Consider the following 25077-nt stretch of genomic DNA (forward strand, 5'->3'; position numbering starts at 1 on the left):
TTTCTTTGGTGAGCGAGTGAAAACCAAAGTGTCGTTGTTAGTGAGCGAGTGAAAACCAATCTTATACATTGTTGGTGAGCATGTCAAAACCAACCCTTGTTCGTTGTTGGTGAGCGAGTGAAAACCAACCTTGTATTCGTTGGTGGTGATCGCTGAAAACCATAAAGGCTGTACTCAATTCAATTTACAAAGAGCTCTAAAAGACAACACTTGCAACCCAAGAGGACTGGATTAGGATACCATATTGTTCTGAACCAGTATAAAAATTTCTGGTGTCATTTACTTTATCGCTCTCATATTATATTTTGTGCCTTTACTGTTTGTTGTGATTTACACTTGTTTAAATCGAAAGGACTAACAGTTTTGTGCAGGCTGTCTTCGTATCAGTCGACTAAGTTTAAATATAGTCGACTAAATTTTTAATAAGAGTACAATTCACCCCTCCTGTTTTGTACTTTCAATTATTTCCAAGATTATAATATTTTGTCCTGTTCAAATCTGTTGACTAACTTAACCGGAAAAAAGGCTTGGTAAAAGATTTCTACTCAATTTTCTTTAACTATGGTTTACCATCTAAAATATAGAAAAAAGTGACAACAAAGAAGAATCTAACAAAAAAGGGAAATTCTTGAAAAGTAATACACAAGGACAATCAACATCTAAAACGATATTATCTTAGAGAAGTGACTATAAGATTTAATAGTGTTCACAAAACATATCGCTGTCAAACAAATTTTCATGTCATAAATGCTTTCAAAGAGCAATTATAGTATATGAGTTGCAGTAGATCGTAAAAGAACAAATAGAGATCGTACATTTTGATTTTTTAGCATTCTATGTATGTGTAAAAGTTCTTTCTTTCAGTAAGTATATAAAATCAAAGTTTGGAGCTTTTCAAGTGTGATCTATCTGGAATTTCCAAGTAGCCCCAGCGATCATCGTGGACCACTTCAGAAAACTGCATTACAGTCGCATCTTGTACTTGCTCCAACTTTGATGGTTCCCACTATATATATGTAGAAAAAAATAAGAACAGCACTTGACGTATATTTTTCAAAACAAAGTTATAAACTTTGATAATCTTTTTTTTTTTTTTTTTCAAAACAAAGTTATAAACTTTGATAATCTTTTTTTTTTAAAATCACATTAGCACGTTGTTGTAAAGTTAGATAAATATTGAAGATGCAGGACAAAAGGCGCAAATTTGTGATTGGGTTCGCTGAAAGTGCTGATTGGTTTTGCATGCATGCGTTCTATATATGCCTATGATTAATCATACCTTAAAGTTTTTGCCTTTGTCAAAAAAGATTGCTTTACCACCCTACAAGTTCAACCAAATCAGAAAGTGAAGATCAAATTAAAGACGTAAAATTTATATGATGTGAAGATTGCAACATATATACCTCATAGAAATCGTTGTAATTGAATGATCTTAGTACGATGCGACTACTAATATTAAATTCACGAGACAAACACTGTCGAAGTGATTGCTTCCGTCCTTCTCTAATCTGTAAAACAATAATTGTTAAACTTTTATAAAAAAAACCAACGTAACAGATGAATTGAATAGTCGACAGTTAATATTACAGATCGTAGAGAAATCTTAAGGCTTGTTGGTGAGGCAAACTTCATAGACTTTATTGCATTAGTGATCCACTTGTCATCCATTCTTGTTGCTTCTTTTTCCTACCAAAGGCAAGAGGTTAGAAGTAAATAAATATGTTTAGTTCACTCATATATAATAACGATATATATATATAAGAGAAAGATTTCATGAATAACTTACAAGTGCAGATAGTATATCTTCAACTGTGTCCTTGCCAAAGCAATGATTGATAACTTCAAGTCTATTTTGGTGATTCACAATGTCATACAAGAACAAATTAAATTAAGATTAAGAAAAAAATTATTGGAAATTGCTTCTTGCAGTTCACGAAGTTACATTGCATTCCATTCCTTTGGAAAATGACACAGTTTTTGTCTAATATTTGAAATCAGACATATCCATTTCTTCCTGAGCTAACCAACAAATAAAAATGTGCTAAACTCATAAATATAGCTAGAAAATATATCAATAGAAATAAATATTAGAAGAAAAGAGTATTACCTTTTCAAACTACTTCCTTCTTTCAACACTGGATTATGAACGAACTCTTTTATGATTCTTGAAACGTCCGACTCATGAGCAAACTCTAATGATTTGTTTGATGAGAATGCTTGACATAATGCATCTTCCATTGACTCTATATCCTACAAAAGGTTCAGTTGTGCTTTTAGAATATATGACCAATTAACGTGATGCTAAATGTTTTGCAGGAATGTTGGTGTACAAATACAACTACACGTAATGGACTGTTTTAATGATATTTGATTGAATATATGCTCTATTTCATGATTCTCATGATACATATGTGCACTAAGGCTAATGTATGCAAAGATTTAATACGTAAATACTAGTTAAGAGACTTATGCGTTTCTCCTTGCTAAAGGATCATCTAGCAATCACGATTTGAATTACTGGTCGTTAGGAATTCTCGCAGGACGGATAAAATTCCCTATTTCCACAGCCTAAAAACCCCTTTGATGAATGCAGAAAAAGCCTTCTTTTTCAACACCCATAGTGGTGCTTATATTGGCTAGTACTATAATTTTAGAAAGAAAACTAAGCTAATGGGTTACGGGCTAATTAACATTCTTTATGGGTCGACCCGAGCCAAAAGTAATTTCCCAACACTATGTGATACCAGTATTATATGATTTGACTATGCATATAAGATGATATAGGTTAATCGTATACGTGCGACTAGTTATGTGTTCTCCATACACTTGAAAATTGTATTGAAAACAAATTTTTTTTTGTTGATAATAGTAAAGTATTTTATGAATGATTTGTACCAAGAGGGTACTTTACAAAGACAATGTCGAGTTCACTGCATTAAATAAACATCATAGACTCCAAAGCCTTCCCGGAAAAGAAAAGACTAAAAAATAGATTTCTTGGCTACTTACTACACTAAATATATTGTGTTTGAAAATTGTTCAGCTGAGCACGTATTATGTTTTAATTATTAACAAACCAAAATTTATTGTGTTGAAGAGAATCAGGTTTCATGTTCTAGGTTGGTGTGCTACTAGACTGGTATCTGCAGACATGAAATATGAATGTCAAGATGTAATGACCTGGCGGGTCGTTTTGGAGTGAATTGGAACACTTAGTTCCATAGTTGGAAGCTTAAGTTGTAAGAATTGAGACCAAGGCTTGACTTTTGTGTAAATGATCGCGGATTCATGTTTTGAATGTTCCAATAGGTTTGTATGGTAATTTTGGACTTCGGCGTATGTGCAGATTTAGATTTGGAGGTTCCTTGGTTGATTTGCCCCTAAATGTTGAAAGATGGCAATTTGAAAGTTTGGAAGGTTCATAGATTTGACCGTGGATTGACTTTGAGCTTATCTAATTCAGATTTTGGTTCGGAAGTTGTAATAGGTTCCTTTTGTCATTTGGAACTTGTGTGAAAAATGTTGAAAGATGGCAATTTATTGTTAGGAATGCCTACTAGTGAATCCCTGATGACACGGATTTTACCAAGGCTTTCATGGAGTGATTCTTCCTAATTGCTTTAGAGACGAGTTGACTCAAGCATTCTAGAGACAATACATATGAAAAATATGATCGTGGATAAATATGATGTTTAAATATACTTAGGGCTATGCCCCTCATGGTTCATGATGAGAACATGAGGAATAAGAGGCTCATTCAGGGTTTGAGAGATCCATTATTTAGGGTCTTAAAACCTTTGATGTGAACTATGGCTTACACTAGATGCTAGACACTACTAGGAGGATTGAGGTGAGAAGATAGGAGAGAAGCGTGCCTCTCGAGAGGATAGCAAAAAGATAAAGACAATAGGATATAACATTTTGTTGAGGCACAAGTACTGGTTGGGCATCTAGGTCATACGAGAAGCAAAAAGACTCCATGGGTTCATCAGCGTCAATTGAGCAATCATCAGCTAGGTTCTTAACTTAAATAGGACTGTAGAGGTTATGTATAGTCTAGTCTGAGTCATTAATTAGAATGTGGATAGTCTACCCTCGCCGTTAATGTTTGACTATAATTCTATATTGTATGGTATTACGTGCCTCATATTTTGATGTAACAATAATAATTTGTGGGACATTTGAGCTTAATTAAGTTAGTTTTATGTGTAGGAATATTTGGACATGAAGTGGAGAGAAATTGCACAAAGTGGTACAAAAATGATAAAGTAGAGCACGAAAGGAACAAGGCCGCGAGGCAGCCATTCCTTAGCACCATAGACAGCGCGAGGCGATGCCAGACGCGGGAAGATGTCATGCCTACCGTGTGAGGCACCCTTAGACAAAGTCAGTTCAACACGCAAAGCACCAATGACCCTGTCCGAGCTGGTTTCTTCTCCTTTTCAGTTGGACTTGGCTACTTCGGCCTAGGCTTTATCCTACCCTATAAATACTCTCTAAACTCGTTTTTTAGGGGGTTGGACATATTTTCGAAGGCAACAAGGGTTATGGGACACGTGTGGGGCACGAAATCATAGCATTTGTTTTTCCTTTAACTAGTATTTATAGTTTTATGCTTCCAAACACTATTGTGATTATTCATATGACTATGAGTGACTAAATTTCCTTATTCTGGGATTATGGGAAGTTCTTGATTGCTGACGTTGAACGGTTATTTTAGTTACTCGATTATATCATATTAGTTTGTTCATTTAACCTTGCAACAGTAGCTCACTATCTACGAACCTATAGTTAAACTCGAAAGTGAAAACTTTAGATTGCATAAGGTATTAAATAGAGTAAGTTTTTGAACCCGGGCATCGGAAAATATATGCGCGATTAGGATAGATATATGCTAATAGCTTTACTTGATTATTGTTGCTGGAATTATGCATGCATTCTAGTTGACTATGATTCTAAGAACATATAGGTATTAGGTTGGTTTGAATAGGCGAGTAAAGTGTTACAAAAACCTTGTGACCAATATAAGCCCTGTTAATTAAAAAACCAGATATGTCAAGTAATTAATTTAACCGGAAAAACTCAACAGGATTGACATTAATCTCATAATATCGGAATGTCCCCATCTCATTGATCTTGCTCATAAGTTGTTTGTTTGCCTTGCTCGTATTCTTGTTTTCTTGTTTTACTATTTTTTTTTTTTTTGTAGTAGTAGTTATAGTTAATTAAAATCACAATCACTTCTCAAAAAATTATTTGAATGAATAATTCACAAATAGTTTAATTTAATTAATAGTTAATCATTAGTCTCTGTGAGAATACTACTCTACTCATCACTCAATTGCTTATCGACCACGTACTCGTACGTTTGGCCCTCGCAGCAACACCCCTTTTTAGGTGTGGCAGACCTTACTAAGGTCAATTCGACTTGAAACTAGAGTATGTTTCATCGTATAATATTATTTATCTAGATTTAAGCCATGAATAGATTAGTAGCCATGAATAGATTAGTAGACTACACAATCAGCTTCTACTACAAATCATCTTGCGAGGGATGTTTCTATTCTCAAGATAGAGATTGGGCAGAACAGGGCACATGCAGGACTGCTCAACAAAAGTTGTAGCCAAAAGCCAAGCTAAAGAGGCCTAAAATATTTTGAATAAAATTTTATTTATCTAGATTTTTGAAATGATTAATACATTTTTCTTTTTACTTTTTCCTGTGTAAATTTTAATATTTTATGAATATTCTTAAACCATCAAGCTAGCTATTAGAAATTCCGGGGCCCCAAGAATTTGGGGCCCTAAAGCCAATGCTTTATTATCTTTCGGGCATTTGCATCTATACCCGCTTTTTGGGTCACGTTTTAACTTGTACTCGTTTTGCAAAAAAAAATTGCAAGCGTACCCACTTTTTCGCGTAACTTTAGCATACGGGCCTGAAGTAGCAAAGGCAATCACACAAATTTCAGCATTCTAGTAGACGGGCCTGAAGTAGCAAAAATTGCTGAACTAAGTGTGCTGAAGTTTTTGTTTGTAATTGCTGAACTTCAGCATGTTTTAGATGAAGTTTTTCACGTAAACTTAGTGTTGGCTGAAGTTTTTGTTTGTAATTGCTGAACTTAAGCATTCTAGTAGCTGAAGTTTTGTTCTCTATTTGCTGAAGTTTTTGTTTGTAATTGCTGAACTTCAGCATGTTTTAGCTGAAGTTTTTCACGTAAACTTAGTGTTGGCTGAAGTTTTTGTTTGTAATTGCTGAACTTAAGCATTCTAGTAGCTGAAGTTTTGTTCTATATTTGCTGAACTTCAGCATGTTTTATGCTATCATGTAATTGATTTTTTGTACAGATAATAAGTTTATCATAAGTTGAATTAGTAACTTAAAAAACTAGATAAATGATTTAGCACAACAGGTTAAAATGCATTGATAATGTACAAAACTGAATCCAACAAGTTATCATCTTCTTTAGAACTTACTTTAGAAAGTTATTTATAATTTATTTTTAAATAATCTGATAAACATACTTATAGCAATCACCCACATGAACTGAAGTTTCATAGCAGCACTAACAGCAGCAGAAGAAATAAGAAGAAGAAGAAGAAGAAGAAGAAGAAAAAGAAAAAGAAGAAGAAAAACGATGGAGGAGAAAGGGGGCTGAAGTTGTTTAAAAAGTGGGTACAAGTTAAAATTTTTTTAAAAAATGGGTATAGGTTAAATAGGGGCGACCAAATAGGGTGCCCGTGCAATTTTTACATTAGCTTTGGCCTTAAGCCGATCCTGGGCACAAGAGGTCGAGGTTTTGGTCAGGTTGAACCCTATTTAGGGGTTGAGAATATTTTACTATGTCCATTTATAAGTAGCTTATTATAAAAAATTGGTCAATTCATAAAATATTACTAATATTAGCCAAATATTATCAATATTAGCCAATTAGCTATTTGTAGCAAAAAAAGGTCAATTTTTTTTTGAGTGGGTGTTATTAGAATAGATTGGATACATCTTAAGGAGCTTGAATCTCAATTTTGAGATGATTTAGTGGAGTTTTGAGGCGGTTTGAATTAAAAATCGAAGTAGAAGATGAACATGAAAAAAAAATAATAGGTGTATCACTTGTGTATCACGTATATATCATATTTGTATCAAATGTGTATCACATGTATATCCATATATACTTGCGTGTGAGATACATGCGTGATCCATGTTTGATACATGTGTTGCAGAAGAATTTTTTGAACTCGATTTTAACTACGAATTTTGATACCAAATCAGTCCAAATCACCTCCAATCTTCCTCAAATTTTGTATATTGACTCAAATCTCAACCATACCCATTGAAAAAAGTTCTTTTTTCTTAGATTTATGGAATCTTGTATATATATATATATATATACATATATATATTATTTTTGTATTTCATCACCCTATCTGCTACCTCATCCATGAAATTTCCTTTCCGTCTTTCATCTAATGTTGCTAATCACACTTAAAAATATGGAAGGAGATTTTTTTGTGTAATTCTTGGAGAGAAAGAACCTTATTTCTTTGGGTTTTAAATATTTCTATGTGTTTGGCTAGTTTTGGTAAGTCTATGATGAATGGCTAGAGGTTGGTAAGTTGAAACTCTTTTGAGACATTTCTATAAGATTCCCTGTTTTATCAACTAGCCCTAAATCAAAGGATAAGATTTTCAATAGCCCTAAGTCACACCTATATCTAGAATTCTTTTAAATTATGTCCAGTGTCAAGAATAATACGTATGACATGGAGCGGAAGAAATAAGACTTTCACAAAACAAACATAGAGTGCATCGAGAACTTTAAAGCCATGACGGTATAACTTTAAGATTATTTTAAGATATAATATCTCAAAGATCAATAGGATATATTTTAATTTAAGTTTGTTGAACAGAATTATAAAATTATATCATACCTTTGAGTAAACAAAATGAGTTGCAAGGCCACAGGCAAGCATTTCTGACCCATTTATTTTTGCCCCTGTTAGTCCCAAGTATTCTCCTGTTAACAATGAATCAAATAAAAATAAGATATCAATCATATATATAAACATAAACCATTCAAGTTCTTGGGATATGAGGGACTAAATTGTACACAATAGAAGTAGAGGGGAGTTGTTTAGAGTTGGTTAATATTAGTTAGTTAATAGTTGCTGTTTTGACAGCTATAAATTTGCTGTTAATTAGTTAGTGGAGTTAGGGGTATTAGCACTATATAATGCAGCCTTGTATTGATCGATAATGAATAGAAGAATACAATTATGATTTCTCTTCTTCCTCACTTCATTTACTCTGTTCTCTAGAGCTTGAATCGAACATGGTATCAGAGCAGGCACTGTAATTCGATCAATCTCCGGCGAGATCCAAGCTTTTTGAGCTCGATTTCTTAACAGCTATGGCGGAGAGTGAAGTCNTGTAGGGAGTTAAACGGCATCACAATTAAAGAACGATGTACAAATCCCTACCATAGAGCTAGCCATTTTCGCTATTTGCTAAGTTTGTCAACATGTTAAAAAAATGTTATTTTACTGACAGAGAAAGTGTTACCCCCAAACAAGAAGAAGTGGGGAGTATTATTTCTTTTTGGTTTTTGCTAAAAGAATTGGAAAGATAAATCTTTGACACTAAATTCTTGAAAGATCCATTAGCAGCAATTCAACCCAGGTTGTGGAATGTTTTAGTGGTAAACACTAATAGTTATATGTACCAATGTTTACTTCAAATTAAACGATTTAAGTTAATAGTTAAAAATTAAAGTAAAAATATACATTGCTCTTGGGATATGAGGGACCAAATTGTACACAATAGAAGTAGAGGGAAGTTGTTTAGAGTTAGTTAATAGTTGCTGTTTTGACAGCTGTACATTTGTTGTTAATAGTTAGTGGAGTTAGGGGTATTAGCACTATATAGTGTAGCCTTGTATTGATCGACAATCAACAGAAGAATACAATTCTGATTTCTCTTCTTCATCACTTCATTTCCTCTGTTCTCTAGAGCTTGAATCGAACATGGTATCAGAGTGGGCACTGTAATTCGATCAATCTCCGGCGAGATCCAAGCTTTCTGAGCTCGATTTCTTAACAGCTATGGCGGAGAGTGAAGTCAATTCTCTAGATCATAATCATCCATTGTTTCTGCAAGCTTCAGATGCACCGGGGTTAGTTTTAATTCCGCTCAAGCTCACAAGCCGAGAAAACTATGCGTTGTGGAGTAGAGCGATGAAATTGGCACTCCGGGGAAAGAGCAAGCAGGGATTTGTGGATGGATCATATGTGAAAAATATGTATAAAGGTGAATTGGCAGAACAATGTGAGAAATGTAATGCAATTGTTCTTTCATGGATTGGTAGTACTGTTTCTAATGAATTGATGCCTAGCATCGTATATGCATCGAATGCAAGAAAGGTTTGGGCTGATTTTTAGGAGAGATTTGATAGATCAAATCTAACTAGGATCTATCATCTATGGACTGCTATTGCAACTCTGAGACAGGGGACTGATTCAATTACTAGCTACTATTCTAAAATGAAAGATTTGTGAGATGAATTAGATATAATTGCACCTTTAGCATCATGTGATTGTGAAGAATCTAGGTCATCTATAGAGTTATTGAAAAACATACGACTACTGTAATTTCTCATGGGGTTGAATGAAAGCTATGGGAATATTAGGAGCAATATTTTAGCTAAGAGGCCGGTAATCACTGTGAATGAGGCTTATGCAACAGTCACAAAAGAGGAAATCCAAATAACCATGGGGGTTACAGACACATTGAAAGATCCACTCACAATGATGGCAGGAAAGAGTCATGAGTTCAGACAAAAGAGGCCAGGATTAGTTTGTGATTACTGTGGTTATAAAGGACACCTCAAGGAAAATTGTTACAAGATAATAGGGTACCCACCAGATTTCAAAAGCAAGAGGAAAGGCCAAAACTCACGAGGAAGGACCTATGTAAACAATGCAACCACCAGTGAGATGAAGCAGGAGGTTATGATGCCAACTCAAGGAAGTTTCTCTACTGAGGAACAGTATAAACAATTGGTAAATTTGTTGCAGAAAACAAAAACAAATGACTGTTCTACAAATACTACAGGTATTATTGCTTTAATAGCAAATGTAGCTACTAATGATCATGTTTGGATAGTTGACTCAGGTGCAACACATCATGTGACACATTGCAAGAATGCTCTAAGTAATCTTAAAAGAGTAGACAATAGAACAAATGGAGTACAATTACCAACCGGCAATAAGGCAGACATAACACATACATGAGATGCAGTAGTGTTAGGAGACAAAACTATTAAAGGAGTCCTATATGTGCCAGATTTTAAATTCAATCTATTATTAGTATCTAAACTTACTAAGCAATTGTGTTGCTCAGTAGGTTTTTACCCTAATTTCTGCATATTTCAGAGGCTCTACAATGGCAAGGTGATGGGGATTAGTAGAGAAAATGATGGATTGTACCTGATAAAAGAAAACCTACCAGTAACAGCAGCAAGCTTCTTAAAGGAATATGGAGATACAAGACTGTGACATTTGAGACTAGGCCATGCATCAGCAAATTTTATGGAACATATTTCAGCATTGAGGAATAAAATACACACTGGAGTGCAGGACAATTGTGAAGTATGTCCTTTGGCAAAGCAGTGTAGATTATAATTTCCTACTAGTAGTACTAGGTNTAATACTACATGTCCAGATGATGCGGAGGATCTTTTTGATTCTCAAAATTCATTGGATGTAGAAGAGATGCAACAATCACATCCAACTGTTATTCCATCTACATCTCAGAACATACAGCCACAGATTGATGACACTACTGCTACAGCAGGAGAAACCACAAATGATGCAAGAGTTCTAAACAATGTCATATCAGATGGAGAGCATGAGAGTGTAGCTCAAGTGAATGACAATTTTATTAATGACCAAGCAGCTGAGCCAACAGAAGCCCAGCAACATTCTTCAGAACCAACAGAATCTGAACAAGCAGTTGAGGCAACAGAAGTTCGGGAGCATTCTTTAGAACCAATAGAGAAAGCAAATGTACATCCTCAACATGCATCTGTAGATGTGGAAACTAGGAAGTCTGGTCGACAAGGAAAGCCTTCCATTTAGCTTAAGGATTACATCATACTGTTCAGACACACACTAACAATCCCTACTCAATTTCTAATGCCATCTCCTATGATAATCTATCTCCTACATATCAGTCCTATCTTAGTGTTTTTTCAGTCTTAACTGAGCCACAATCTTTCAAGGAAGCTGCACATGATCCAAGGTGGATAGAAGCTATAAACCAAAAGATTAAAACACTTGAAGAAAATCACACCTGGGAGGTGGTGGACTTGCCAGAAGGTAAGAAGCCAATTGGTTCTAAGTGGGTATTCAAAATCAAATACAAGTCAATTGGTGAGGTTGAGAGGTTCAAGGCACGACTGGTTGCTAAAGGATACACTCAACAAGAAGGGTTAGACTACCATGAGATATTTTCCCAAGTTGCAAAAATGGTAACTGTGAGAACTGTCCTTAGTATAGCAGCCTCAAAGGGGTGGATCCTATATCAAATGGATGTCAACAATGCATTCCTACAGGGTGATTTATATGAGGAAGTGTACATGCTCTTGGCACAAGGTTTCCAAAGCCAGGGGGATAATAAAGTCTGCAGACTAGTGAAATCACTCTGTGGCTTGAAACAGGCTTCGAGACAATGGAACATTAAGCTCACAGATGCCTTAATAGGAGCATGATACCAGCATAGTGCATATGATCACTCTTTGTTTACTAAGAAATCAGGACCGGACATTGTTATCATCTTGGTGTATGTGATGATCTTTTAATCACAAGTAGCAACATGTCCTTAGTAGAAGAGGCCAATAGTACTTTGCATACCAAATTCAAGGTCAAGGATTTAGGGGAACTTAGATATTTCTTGGGTATAGAAGTAACGAGATCAGATAAGGGCCTACTGCTAAACCAAAGAAAATATGCATTGGAGTTGATTTCTACCACAGGATTAGCTGCAGCTAAACCTGCTTCTACTCCTATTGAGACAAATCAGAAATTGACTACCACAGAGTATGACAAATATGTAGGACACAATGGAGATGAAGAATTGCAGGATATAGCAAGTTATCAGAGGTTTGTGGGAAAACTACTCTATTTGACCATCACACGTCCTGACATTTGTTTTGCTGTGCAAGTGCTAAATCAGTTCATGCAACATCCAAAGCAATCTCACATGGATGCTGCACTTAAAGTAGTTAGGTACATCAAGGGCTCACCTAGACTTGGTGTATTCCTAAAGAGGGGTCCTATCTCTCATCTCACTGCCTACTGTGATTCTGATTGGGCAGCATGCCCAAATACACGAAGATCAATTACTGGACATGTTATAAAACTGGGGGAGTCTTTGCTATCATGGAAGTCCAAGAAACAGCAGATAATAAGTCGTAGCTCAGCTGAAGCTGAGTATAGGAGTCTTGCAACAGTAGCAGCTGAAATCACTTGGCTAGTTGGGTTGTTAAAGGAATTGAATGTTGATTTACAGCAACCACTTGATCTCTACTGTGACAGCAAAACTGCTCTCCAAATTGCAGCAAATCCTATATTTCAAGAACGAGCTAAGCATATAGAAATTGATTGTCATTTTGTCCGGGAGAAGATCAAAAATGGACTGCTCATGCCTCATCATATCTCAACAAAGCTTCAGTTGGCAGACATCATGACAAAAGGACTTGGTGTTGCGCAACACTGTTTTCTTCTTTCCTAGCTAGGATTTTTCAACGTATTTCACTCTCCAGCTTGAGGGGGAGTCTTGGAATATGAGGGACCAAATTGTACACAATAGAAGTAGAGGGGAGTTGTTTAGAGTTGGTTAATATTAGTTAGTTAATAGTTGTTGTTTTGACAGCTGTAAATTTGCTGTTAATTAGTTAGTGGAGTTAGAGGTATTAGCACTATATAGTGCAGCCTTGTGTTGATCGACAATGAATAGAAGAATACAATTCTGATTTCTCTTCTTCCTCACTTCATTTTCTCTGTTCTCTAGAGCTTGAATCGAACACAAGTGTTAGCTATTATTTTCTTATTAATGTGTAGAATTTCATAATTTATGACAAACCCCAAAACAAAGAATGTAAAACTAATAGCAGACATATTAAAAAGAAATAATAAATAAATATTCCTAAAAGCAATATATTTTAAATGATGAGCCCATAAGTTTTTTTGTTGATTTTGAGATTCATGTTGGGACATATGGTACGTAGTATATGATGTTATATTCAGTACAATAATTTAATGTGCTTGTGGCAATTTATGAAACTGTACTCAAGTGACGTCGAAGACATGATCATGCATGCATACATGTTATGTGATTGTATAAATTTGTTAGTGACATTATTATATAACCTAAAGCTATTTAGAGGTCTTAATGGAAGATATTTTAAATTTAGGCTGACAAGATATAACCATAAAGGCAGAATAGCCTAGGAGACACTTGTACTTGTTCCGGTTTGTCATCTCGGTCCCTACACTCCAGAAAGTTTCATCTAGACACTTCAACTTAATCAAAACAAGACTTTTAAACCCTTCGGAATCGCGTGAAGCTCACTTGCTTGACGTGGATGACAAATCAGCATCCACATCAGATTCTATGCCGAAATAATATTATTTAACAAAATTTTAATTTCTTAAACAAAAAATAAAATAAAATAAAGCAAAAAATTAAAATTAAAGAAAACCCTCCTCCCTTCTTCAAACCCACCCACTCAACCTTCTTAAAATAATAACCCACCTGTCATGGCTTCTCCATCATGAGTACCACTATTTCCTTCACTCCTCTTTTAAAGAGAGTTAGCTATCCATGAAAAATACATGAGCAGAGAATTAAGTCTTTTAGAATTTTGACTTTATTCCTCTACCCCAATTTGAAAGGACTGTGAAAAATTTGAAAGCTAAAACCATCGGGAAAAATGGAGGAAGGGACTGAAGAAGAAGAGGAGGGGGGGAGAGCGAAGGGGGAAGGGATTGAAGGAGGGGGGGGGGGGGGGGGTAGCAGAACGAAGGGGCTCGGTAGGGGCTGAAGAAGAAAAATAATATTTATTTATTTATTCATTTATTTATTTTATTTTTTTAATAAAGAAAAATCATCAGCTCACGCACTTAATGTGCGTGTAAATCACTTATTTTGTCCACCTCAGCCATATCAATGTCACATAAGTCCGGTCAACGGTCAGAAGGGTTTAAAAGTCTTATTTTGATTAAGTTGAAGTGTCTAGATGAAACTTTATGAAGTGTAGGGATCGGGATGATAAACCGGAACAAGTACAAATGTCTCCCAGACTATTCTGCCTAACCATAAACAATGAAATCTTGTTTACTTTACCAAAATGGCCAGGTAATCTTGAAAGAAAATAAGATGCTCCTACATCCGGATGATGTCCAAATGATGCTTCTGGCATGGCAAACACCTAATTATCCATAAATAAATGAAACTATTATGATATACTGTCCAAAATCTACTAAAAGTAAACATATCAAACATTTTTTATTTTTTTTGTAAACATATCTAACATTGGAATTAATAAGCTACAAATCGTTAAAAAAACGAATAAACATTAGATAAGAAACCATCCAAGAAAACAATAAAGGAAAATGCTCACGCATACTATTATGATGACTAGTTTGAAATTGAAAGAGCCTTCTATAAGGCACATGTATAACGACTAGAGAGAAGAACTAAATGGACTTGCAAAACAGAGCGTAAACAACAATACAAAAAATTATTATTATTATTATTATTATTATTATTATTATTATTATTATTATCCCTCTGTAATGAAACGTTATGAACAAGAATTTTTTGGGACAAATTTCACCAGATATATCCTCCTTATGATACATACTTAATATCGAGGCTCCTAGCAATGCGGGGAAAGGACTCCTAGTCGAACAAAAGATAATGAAGAACAATAGCAGATTTTGATATTCAGTTACCAAGTTAAAAGGCTATACTTATTTAATACTAAAATGTATAAAAGTGGTTAATTATATATCAACTTGTAATTAAGTTAAAATTTTAATAATGAGGGTAAATAAGTTTCAAAAGTAGTATAGCTAAGTAAAAATTTAAGAAGGCCATTCTAATGCCTCAATACAGGGGCGAAGCTATGTTCCTTCGCCGAAAAATTATACTACATATAAGGTAAAATATTACTTGTTATTGATTAAAAATAGATTTTGAACATCCTTGCATAGCCCACTAACAAAGTGTATTCAAAATTTAAACACCTTTATTAAATTTTCTGGTTTCGCACTGCCTCGATAGTCGTCTTTCTAACAAACTTTGCATGTATCCTACATACTTGATACTTGATAGTACGGCAGATGCTCTTAATATTTGGCTAAAAACATATAACCAAGTATTTTTAAGGCTATAAAGAAAATTAGTTGTACGTCTTCGAAACGCACCGTATTTTCGGTGACGATTCGGAATTTTGCGTTCATGGATAGTCCAGCACCTCCTCCCATAACGGCTCCATTGATGAGGATAACCTTCATATTTAATATGTATCATGATGCAAATAATTAGCGCAAAATAAAATAAAAAGTGACACCTTTATTTTTAAATTTTCTATGATACTAATAAAGCTTAATCACCACTGGTTTTTGGTATGTTGCCACCAAATAATCCAATGTTAGCTGCGTTCTGTAAAAGTCCAGAACAGAACGGTAGTCACCTGACAAATGAGGAAAGAGAAGAAACACAGAATTTTAGTAGGAAATTAATTCTTTATGCTTGAAAAATAAAGTTACTTGTACGTTTAATGTTAAAAATGGGAATTTCTTGTACCTCTATTGCAATTTAATAAAATTAAATGACCTTTCACTAGACAAATATATTAACAGAATGTTTCATAGACCTCCCTCTAAATTTGTTGACACCAACTTGCTTTTGGTTTGAGTCGTGCACTCACCTCCCTTATTATCCCTAATGTCCATATTTCTATAAAAATCTTCACGCTAGTGATAGTAGATGCTGAGAACTTATAAAAATGTTTTCTTAACCGTGGATATTTCTTATAAAAAGAATTCGAAATCTTGATGAGTGGAGTTACTAGATATCTTTAATGGTGGAAACTAGAAGGTAACCGAGTGAAGGGCCAAATACGTACAAGACGGTCCATAAAACTATTATTATTACATAACAAAAAAGAAAAGAAATCATAAATATATACGATTTTATTAAATAAATAATTGGGGCTCATCTTAATGTTCGGCTTTAGGCCACCAATTTCATTGAGCCGCCCCTGATTCGAAGGAGGGGTATTTGTTGATTCAAAAAATCAAATATTAAATTCAAGATATTTAAAACATAAAAATTGACGTATTTTTTATGAGATGCTTATTAGATCGAAAAATATTTTTCTAAGATTCAAGAAACTAAAATGTAGAAATGAAAACATATTTTTCACAGAATTAGGGAGGAGGATATATACATATTAAATTAGATTAGAGTAAATATCTCTGGCATTTATCAAACCAGAGTGAAGGTTTATTTAAGTAAAAGAAATGATCAACACACCAAATAAAAGAATTAAAAGAGAACTTTATGTTATTACCTCTTAGCAGTGATTGTATCACTCGAACAACGTCTCCTCCAGCACAAAATGCTTTTCCTTTTCCCTACATTGAAATCAAATCACAAATAAAGCTGCGATTTAGTATCAGAAAGGAGGAGAAGTGGTATATATGTATATATATCCTTAGAAAAAGAGCATTGCCTCTTGGAGTTGTAAGAAAAAGAGTGAACAGTAAATAGAAATCAGCATGTTTGATTGTTATTTACCTTTACTATTACAAGTTTAACTTGTGGATCTTGTTCATACTCTTTGAAAGTTCGTAACAATTGAGAAATCTGCAGAATTCAAAAGAAGAAAACAGAATTTGTAGTATGTCGTATCGTTCAACTACATTCACAAGACTTTAACAACTATTATCGCTACTAATGAAAAATGCTGCGAAAACAAACTTACAGAGTAATTAAATTCAATTACCAATGTCATTTTCCTACTAAATAAAAATAAATAGTTTTTAATCAAAAAGGTGTCTAGTCCATTCAAATATTGCAAGAAGAGCATATAGATTAATTTGATAAAAAAACGTTAAGTATAAAATAAAAAGAACTTGGGTTTTGAATTTTTTTGCAAAGATAGAGGTACCGAGGGGTTGGCCGATAGTAAAATATGATTAATGTATCATATAGGAGAGTAATTAGGACGGTAAATTGCAATACCTTTACGTAAACTGTTTTTCTATTTTGAATTGGAAAAGTACGTAAGTACAAGAAACGTAAACCAAAAAAAGCTATTCTTTTCCGTATCTCCTTTTTCTTGCGCGTATAATAATTTCTTCTTGTTTTCTCTCTTTCTACAAAAATAAAATATAATAAAGCAGAATAATGATTAGTAGACGCTCAAACATACCATCTCGAAAGTCAAACAATTCAATTGTCTTGGTCTATTTAGAATGACTTTGCGCACGCAAGACGTAGCTTCAAACACCACCTGGGGGAAGCAAAGGAAAAGTATCTCTAATAATTAACGAAAATTAATTGAATGAATTATAGGCAAATGTAATGTTATAATGCCAGATTAATCATGTGACTGCCTTAACGTCGTACAATGCTTTATTAAGCTTACTTCATTTCTTTGAAAGGAAGAAAACCGCACTGATAAATAAAACGACTAACGCTACTTTCTTGATTTTAATAAATAACACTTTTGAATTAATTTAACAAATTCAAACCATCAACCCATACGTATAATTAGGGGCGAATCTGCATTGGATCAAGGGGGTTCAATTGAACCCGCTTCGTCAGAAAAATTTATTATTTATATCAATGTTGTTATAAAGAGGTCTGAATATACAAGAGCGGAGCTACAATATTTAATTATCATTTAGAATACTTTTCCAATTCGAATAAATATTTTAGATTCTCAAATATAAGTGCCAATTATCATTTAGCTAGCATACTTATTCAATTTGAGTATATATATTTAACTTCTAAAAAAAAAAAAAACTACTACTCCCTCCGTTTCAATTTATGTGAACCCATTTGACTGAGCACGGAGTTTAAGAAAAGAGAGAAGACTTTTGAACTTGTGGTGTAAAATGAGGCACATATGATTTGTGTGACTATAAATCATTGCATAAGGGTAAATTGTTTCCAAATAAGGAATGGGGTCATTGTTTTTGGTACAGACTAAAAAGGAAATAGGTTCACATAAATTGAAACGGAGGGAGTATTATTTTATTTCTTATAATGGTTCTTAGTTTAAGCATCTTAAATAGGAAAAATATGAAATTTTATGTTGTTTTTATAATTTTATCTCTCAAAGTAAGCAAATGAGACCCGTAAATCTACTTGTCAATTACGCAATAAATAACCTCACATAAGTAAAATTAGGCATGTGAATAAAATTTCACGAGAGAGTAAGGCTCCGTTTAGACGTAGATTCTCAAATATTTTTTTGAAAATGTTAATTTTGGTGAAGTTTGATGTGAAATTAAAAATATGTTTGGACATGAATTTTGGGGCGAGTTTTGACATGTTAAAGAGTCTATTTTTTTACTTAATTTTTTCAACTAAAAAGTCCGAAATGGACGTGATTTGGCCCAAAAAAGGTCTGAATCTGTATTTGGGATTTGAAGTTTTAGTTTTCAAAATTTTCCAAAAACTAGATTAATTCTATAAATAAATATATATTTAAATATTTTTTTTTTTTAAAAAAAAAGAACTTTCAAAACATATGGCCAAATGCCTACTAAGAGAAAGTAAAGCGTCTTACGTTTGAATTTGTTTGATCTAAAGTACAGTTGGCAATAAATTTGCTCCCTTTTCGTCTGCAATTAATGAGATTGTACTTAAAAGGAGGAAATTCTTTGTTTTTCCTTTAGGCCTCTTAAAAGTTGTTTGATACTTTCACTGACGTTTGAGCTACCTAGTATTTGTGCATTACTCAAGATCTATTTCAATCAAATACTGTTTTCTCAATCTTGACGCAAAGGGTCAGAGTGTGATGCTAAATGCCTATTACAAAGTGATATGAGCCAATTAATATATAACACGTGTATTTATTTTATTTTCTCAGAAGAAAAGCTTTTTTTAAAAATCATCTTTTTTTAGGTCAAATATCTAAAAGTTGGCAAAATTTTTAAGTAGGGTGTTCGTGGTTCGGTTTGGATCGATTTTTGGGAGAAATTAAAAAATAGCCAGATTTACCACTGGTCGTTGAAAAATAGCCAAGTTTCAAAAGTCATCGAAATTTAGCCACTTTAAATCTGAGCGAAAACACTGTTCAAAATCCGGAAAAATACGCCCGCAAATTTTACGGGTTGTTCCAGCATAAGTATGCTTGAACTCCCGTAAATTTTACGGGAGTTCCAGGATAACTATGTTGGAACTCCCGCAAATTTTACGGGAGTTCAAGCATAATTATGCTGGAACTCCCGCAAATTTTACGGGAGTTCCAGCAAGTATAATTGTCCAGTATAATATACTGGAGTTTGGAGCACTGGTGCTCCAGTCTCCCGCAAATTTTACAGGAGTTAGCAAAGTATACCGGTCCAGCATAATATGCTGGAGTTCGTACACAAATGCACCAGAACTCCCGTATATTATACTGGACCGGTCCCTGTTGCAGCAAAATAGTGGCTATTTTTCATTGACTTGATAAACGCTGGCTATTTTTCATTGACCAGTGTGAAAACTGGCTATACCATGATATTTTACCTCGATTTTTCTCTAAAAAGAAATCAAATCAAGTAAGTCGGTTTTTCAAATATTAGAACCAAACCAAATCAATTAAGTCGATTTTTTCTCGATTCGGTTTATGTTGGGGTTTTCGGGTTTTTCGGTTATTTGTCGGTTTTTTCTTAAATATAAGACATACACTACCAAACACATATTCCGGCGACCACATTTTCAACGTAACACTATCAAATCAATTGACCTTTCAGAAATCTATTATTTACTAAAATATATTGATGATAATTGAATCAAATAGTGATGAATAATGTAAGGACTCAATTAAAAATATATTTTTTATAACATGAAAATATGGATTCTTATACTTAACAAAAGAAAACTACCAATCAAACTAGAATATAAAGGTAAAAAACTGTACTAAAAGTGCAAACGATTAACATTCACCATAAAAAATTTGAAACTTTGTATAAAAATATACATATATATAGGTGTAATAATAAATTTGAAATAGTTACTCCTATAGCCGGTTTGGTTCAATTTTTTTCGGTTATTTTTTGATTAAAACCAAACCAAATTTGATCGGTTTTTAAAATCCAAAACCAAAACCAAACCAAACCAAACCAAAAAGTATCGATTTTTTTGGTCGGTTTGGTTTGGTTTTCAGTTTGATTTGGCTTTTCGGGTTTTTATGAACAACCCTACTTATAAGTTAGATATTCCAACTTAACTAGTCTGATATTGTGAAGTGTTTTTCATTCAAATTTGAGAACGAAAATAACTTAAAATTGTGTATTTCTTTTTTCAAAAATTAACATCACTCAATAGACCCTACTTTTCACACCCTCGTCTTCTTCAACTTTCCACCATCCTAAGAAATACCATTGTTTGGCTGTTGAAAACTAATTGCCCTTAAATCTAATTTTTTCCAATTCAAATATTCACCGTTAGAATTCTCCTATGTTTGAGCAGCGGTATCGGGGCAACGATTTATGACAAGAATTAGGGTGCGTTTGGTACGAAGGAAAATATTTTTTGAAAAATATTTTTCAATTTTTTCATGTTTGGTTTGCTTAAATATTTTGGAAAATATTTTCCTCATGAGCTCATTTTCTTCCAATTGAAGGAAGAAGAGAAAACATTTTTCAAAACTCTTCTTCAACCTTTCCCACCCTATTCCTCATCCCCACCAACCCGCCACTCCTTATCCCACCCCACCCCTACCCCACCCATCTCCACCACACCCACCCCAACCCTGCACTACCCCCACCATAAATAGAAATATTATTAAGAATATTTTCTTTTCATGTTATAAATAGAGTACTTTCTTTTTTCATTTCAACAAAATGAGTTTTTTTTATTATATAAAAAAAATATTTTGTTTCATTTCAACAAAAAAAGCACTTTCTTTTCATGATGTAGAAAGTAGAATAAAAAGTTATTTTAAAAAAAAAATATTTTTTACTCTCTAAACAAATACTAAAAAATATTTTCCGGAAAAAGTTTTTCGCTCACCAACCAAACATGAGAAAAAAAATGATAAAATCAAGCATTTTCTAGAAAAATATTTTTCATAAAAAATATTTTCCTTCGTACCAAACACACCCTTAAAGATGTTCATTTGACACTTCTTTGCCAAGGATTTTAGCAATACGAACAACAGTATCCAGTAAATAATTAGGATTGTCACTTTATGGAGCTGTCGAGCAAGAGCTTTAGTTGTTTCATGTCTGTGTAATTGGACAAATTTCTTTTTTCCGAATAACATACTTAAAAGCAGTACATGTTTTAGGTTAAAATATCATGGTATAGCCAGTTTTCACACTGGTCAATAAAAAATAGTCAACGTTTATCAAGTCAATGAAAAATAGCCACTATTTTGCTGCAACAGGGATCGGTCCAATATAATATACGGGAGTTCTGGTGCATTTGTGTACGAACTCCAGCATATTATGCTGGACCGATATACTTTGCTAACTCCTGTAAAATTTGCGGGAGACTGGAGCACCAGTGCTCCAAACTCCAGTATATTATACTGGACAATTATACTTGCTGGAACTCCCGTAAAATTTGCGGGAGTTCCAGCATAATTAAGCTTGAACTCCCGTAAAATTTGCGGGAGTTCCAGCATAGTTATCCTGGAACTCCGTAAAATTTGCGGGCGTATTTTTCCGGATTTTGAACAGTGTTTTCGCTCAGATTTAAAGTGGCTAAATTTCGATGACTTTTGAAACTTAGCTATTTTTCAACGACCAGTGGTAAATCTGGCTATTTTTGAATTTCTCCCTGTGTAAGTGCAATTTTCGGGTTGTGTCGTTTTCAAGTGTATTCAGGTGAATAACCCTCTTTTAAAGTTAATTAAATGTTTCCTTTTTATTTTGTTACATTTGTTATTTTTCGATGGTTAATTTGACACCTCAGTAGCAAGTGTATCTCAAGAGGCTATCTCGATGTAATCTTACCGGCCGTTATTACACTATTTTTTTAATAAAAAGTTACTCTCTCCGCTTTATTTATGTGACAGTGACACACTGTCCTAACAATAATGATAAATTTTTATATTTAAAAATAATATAATTTTAAACTCTTTTGTTTACCCATTTTACTCTGAAGGCCCCACAAAAACTTTTTTATTTTAAGCTTTTAGACCACAAATTTTATAAGTCATTCTTTTCTTAATCTTTATATTGAATCAAACTACATCACACAACTGAAACACAGATGGAGTTCATGCTTGTGTTAAATGAAAAATCTTTATAGTTTAATCGTATAGAAAAGTTATACTCTTGTACTGCTAGCACACCTACTACTTGTAATGAGATACAATATCTAATATAATTTCGTACTTTACCACAAGAAAGAAAATTAGACTCACACAAACAAGATTAAATTTTACCTTACTTGCTCAACATTTTAGCGTAGGGAAACAATGCCCTCATCACCTTTTGAATGGGAAAGAAAACTCCCTTGACCCAAAAGTTAACAAAAAATTGAAAAAATCCTTAAAAAGTCGTTAATATTAATCCTTGTTTGTAGAGTAAATTCTAATGATAATAATAATATGATTAATAGTATTTTTTTATTCAAAGAAAAACACCTTTCAGAATGCAAATTATTAGGCTAACAATTATTGTCTGTGCGCAATTAATGAGATGATACTTTTTCATTCTATATATATAGGTTGATGCTTCATATCATATATCCGTTGATACTGGATGTTATGTACATGGGATGTACTTTAATTTTATTTTATTTTTGCAAGGTTCAACAACAAAGACTCGGATCCCAATTGCACAAGCAATCAACATCTTTTGGAGAAGTTATGTAGCAGTTGGACAGATAATTATTTTGTAAATTTCGGTGTTAAAGTTAAAGAATATTCTCAATGTAGAAAGTGTTAGTACTATTTTTTGTCCAATAAAATTAATGTGATCGAACAGTATATTTCTAAACAAACTGGAAATCAAGAAACTTTTAAACCAAAAATGTATACTCTAACGAAATGAACCTTCTTTTTTTTTTGGTTGATCAGGTACTAAGGAGATAGGAAAAAGGAGTTCATACCTGATTAACGTCACGATCGGACGAAACACTAGAGGCCATGTCTTAGTTATCTTGTTCTCTGAAAGCAGCTCAAAGGAAAGAAACAAAAGAAAAATCAAATCAAAGAAGAAAATAGCCATCACTAAAAACAAAAAAGACAACTAAAAGAACCATTTGAAGGCTTTTATCTTTATTTTTATGGGACGGAGGGATAAGAACGTGCCAGAAAGAGAAAGAAAATAGAGTAGTCTAAGAACCTGAAATGGCAGAGCTGAGGAGCAGAGAAAGATTGGCAGATGTAGTGCATGGGATATGTTGATATTTATTGGAGAAGCCAGCCACTCACTTATAATGCATTTATTGTGATCTGGAAAGTAGGTCTGGAGACAACAAAAGTGTAGATTTATGGCGTTTCGATTTGGTTCTACGAAAGTCGTTGAGAAATAAATTTTGATGGAGTTAAACTTTGCTGAGTATTGAATTTTTGATGATTAACAAAGTTTTTTTAGATGCAATACGAAGAGTCAGGTCCTCAACGTAGCTGCTTAACTGTTCTAAGAATTAGCTCCTCAGGATAAAGGACAAGCTCCTTAGGTTGATGATTGAACGTCTGTGCAAGACAATAACTTTATCTCAAAGTTATCCAGGTCCGAGTTTGGTGGAAGAAGATTGCTACATGTGATAAGGGTTGTTGCCCAAGAAGATACGAATAAATGAGTAAGAGACAAGAGTCCCAAAACTTGTAGAGTCCTTGGAATCAAACGAGAAGCTGACTATGCATAGGACTCCTAGAAGATCTTGAAGTCCAGGCGTTTAAATACTATCTATTTTGGACTTCCGAGATTATCCTTTCACACATCAACTGAAGAACTACAATTGTACGCTCTAGTCGAGTATCGGTGTTGTATTCTTCTTGAGTCAGTCTAGTGAATGTGTTTTAGGAAATTGGATTGTAATCAAAGTGTCACAAACAATTAGTGAGTTGGAGTGAGTGTTTGCTTTACAGGTTAGAGTAACTTGTAAATCAAATAGTCGTAGTAGGAAAACTGGAGAATATTGAATTACAGTCTTGTAATTGATACATTTTGGCTCATTGTTCTAGTGGAGTTGAAGTTGAAAATCTTACGCAGTAGGTCGTGGTTTTTGCACCTTTTGAGCCAGGAGATTTTTCACGTGAAAATTCGTTGTGTTTACTTTACTGCTTATTTTACTTCACGTTTAAGGAACACGGTAAAGAACCAAGTTCTTTAGTAATTCATATGGGCACTCAAACCAATAATTTGTATCAGAGCAAGTTCTCTCACACCCACGGCTAATACCTAGAGAGATCTTGGAAGCAAGATGAGTGCTCCACCCTGAATTAATGAAGGACAATCAACTACCAGACCACCCCTGTTTAATGAAAAATATTACAGTTGGTGGAAAGCAAGAATTGAAGACTTCCTGACAGCTGGAGACTATGAACTATGGACCATAGTGAACCAAGGTCCGTTTACTCCTACTAAACAAAATGCACAAAATGAAACAATTCCTAAGGACCCCTCTGAATTTGTGGCAGCAGATTTCAGAATGATGGAGAAGAATGCAAAGATAAAGAAAATCCTTATCTGTGGACTTGGTCCTGATGAGTGCATCAAAATATCTGCGTGCTCTAATGCAAAGGAGATATGGGATGCACTCCAAACTGCTTATGAAGGAACAAACCAAGTGAAGAGATCAAGGATAGAACTACTTATGAGAAACTATGAGCT

General features: G+C 33.9%; 1 protein-coding gene across 1 annotated transcript; it reads right to left on the bottom strand.

Annotated features, from left to right (window-relative positions):
- Positions 1-716: 716 nt before the first annotated feature.
- LOC109240924 (probable 3-hydroxyisobutyryl-CoA hydrolase 3) lies at positions 717-23818 on the bottom strand. Its single transcript, XM_019407614.1, has 15 exons — positions 23584-23818; positions 23348-23405; positions 17502-17582; positions 16865-16933; positions 16638-16701; positions 15676-15755; positions 15487-15570; positions 14402-14486; positions 7930-8015; positions 2108-2250; positions 1787-1847; positions 1588-1686; positions 1404-1508; positions 1280-1321; positions 717-1006 (listed from the first exon to the last, which is right to left on the bottom strand). The coding sequence occupies exons 2-15, from the start codon at positions 23384-23386 to the stop codon at positions 878-880; spliced, it is 1167 nt and encodes a 388-aa protein (XP_019263159.1). The 5' UTR covers positions 23387-23405; positions 23584-23818; the 3' UTR covers positions 717-877.
- Positions 23819-25077: the final 1259 nt, after the last annotated feature.

This window comes from Nicotiana attenuata, unplaced genomic scaffold (assembly GCF_001879085.1).
Source record: "Nicotiana attenuata strain UT unplaced genomic scaffold, NIATTr2, whole genome shotgun sequence".
NCBI lineage: Eukaryota > Viridiplantae > Streptophyta > Magnoliopsida > Solanales > Solanaceae > Nicotiana > Nicotiana attenuata.

Coding starts and splice junctions, on each gene's coding strand:
- LOC109240924 (XM_019407614.1), bottom strand. CDS start 23,386: ATGGCCTCTAGTGTTTCGTCCGATCGTGACGTTAATCAG. Junction 17,583..23,347: donor CCGATCGTGACGTTAATCAG/GTATGAACTCCT, acceptor TGCTTCCCCCAG/GTGGTGTTTGAAGCTACGTC. Junction 1,687..1,786: donor AAGATATACTATCTGCACTT/GTAAGTTATTCA, acceptor TGCCTTTGGTAG/GAAAAAGAAGCAACAAGAAT.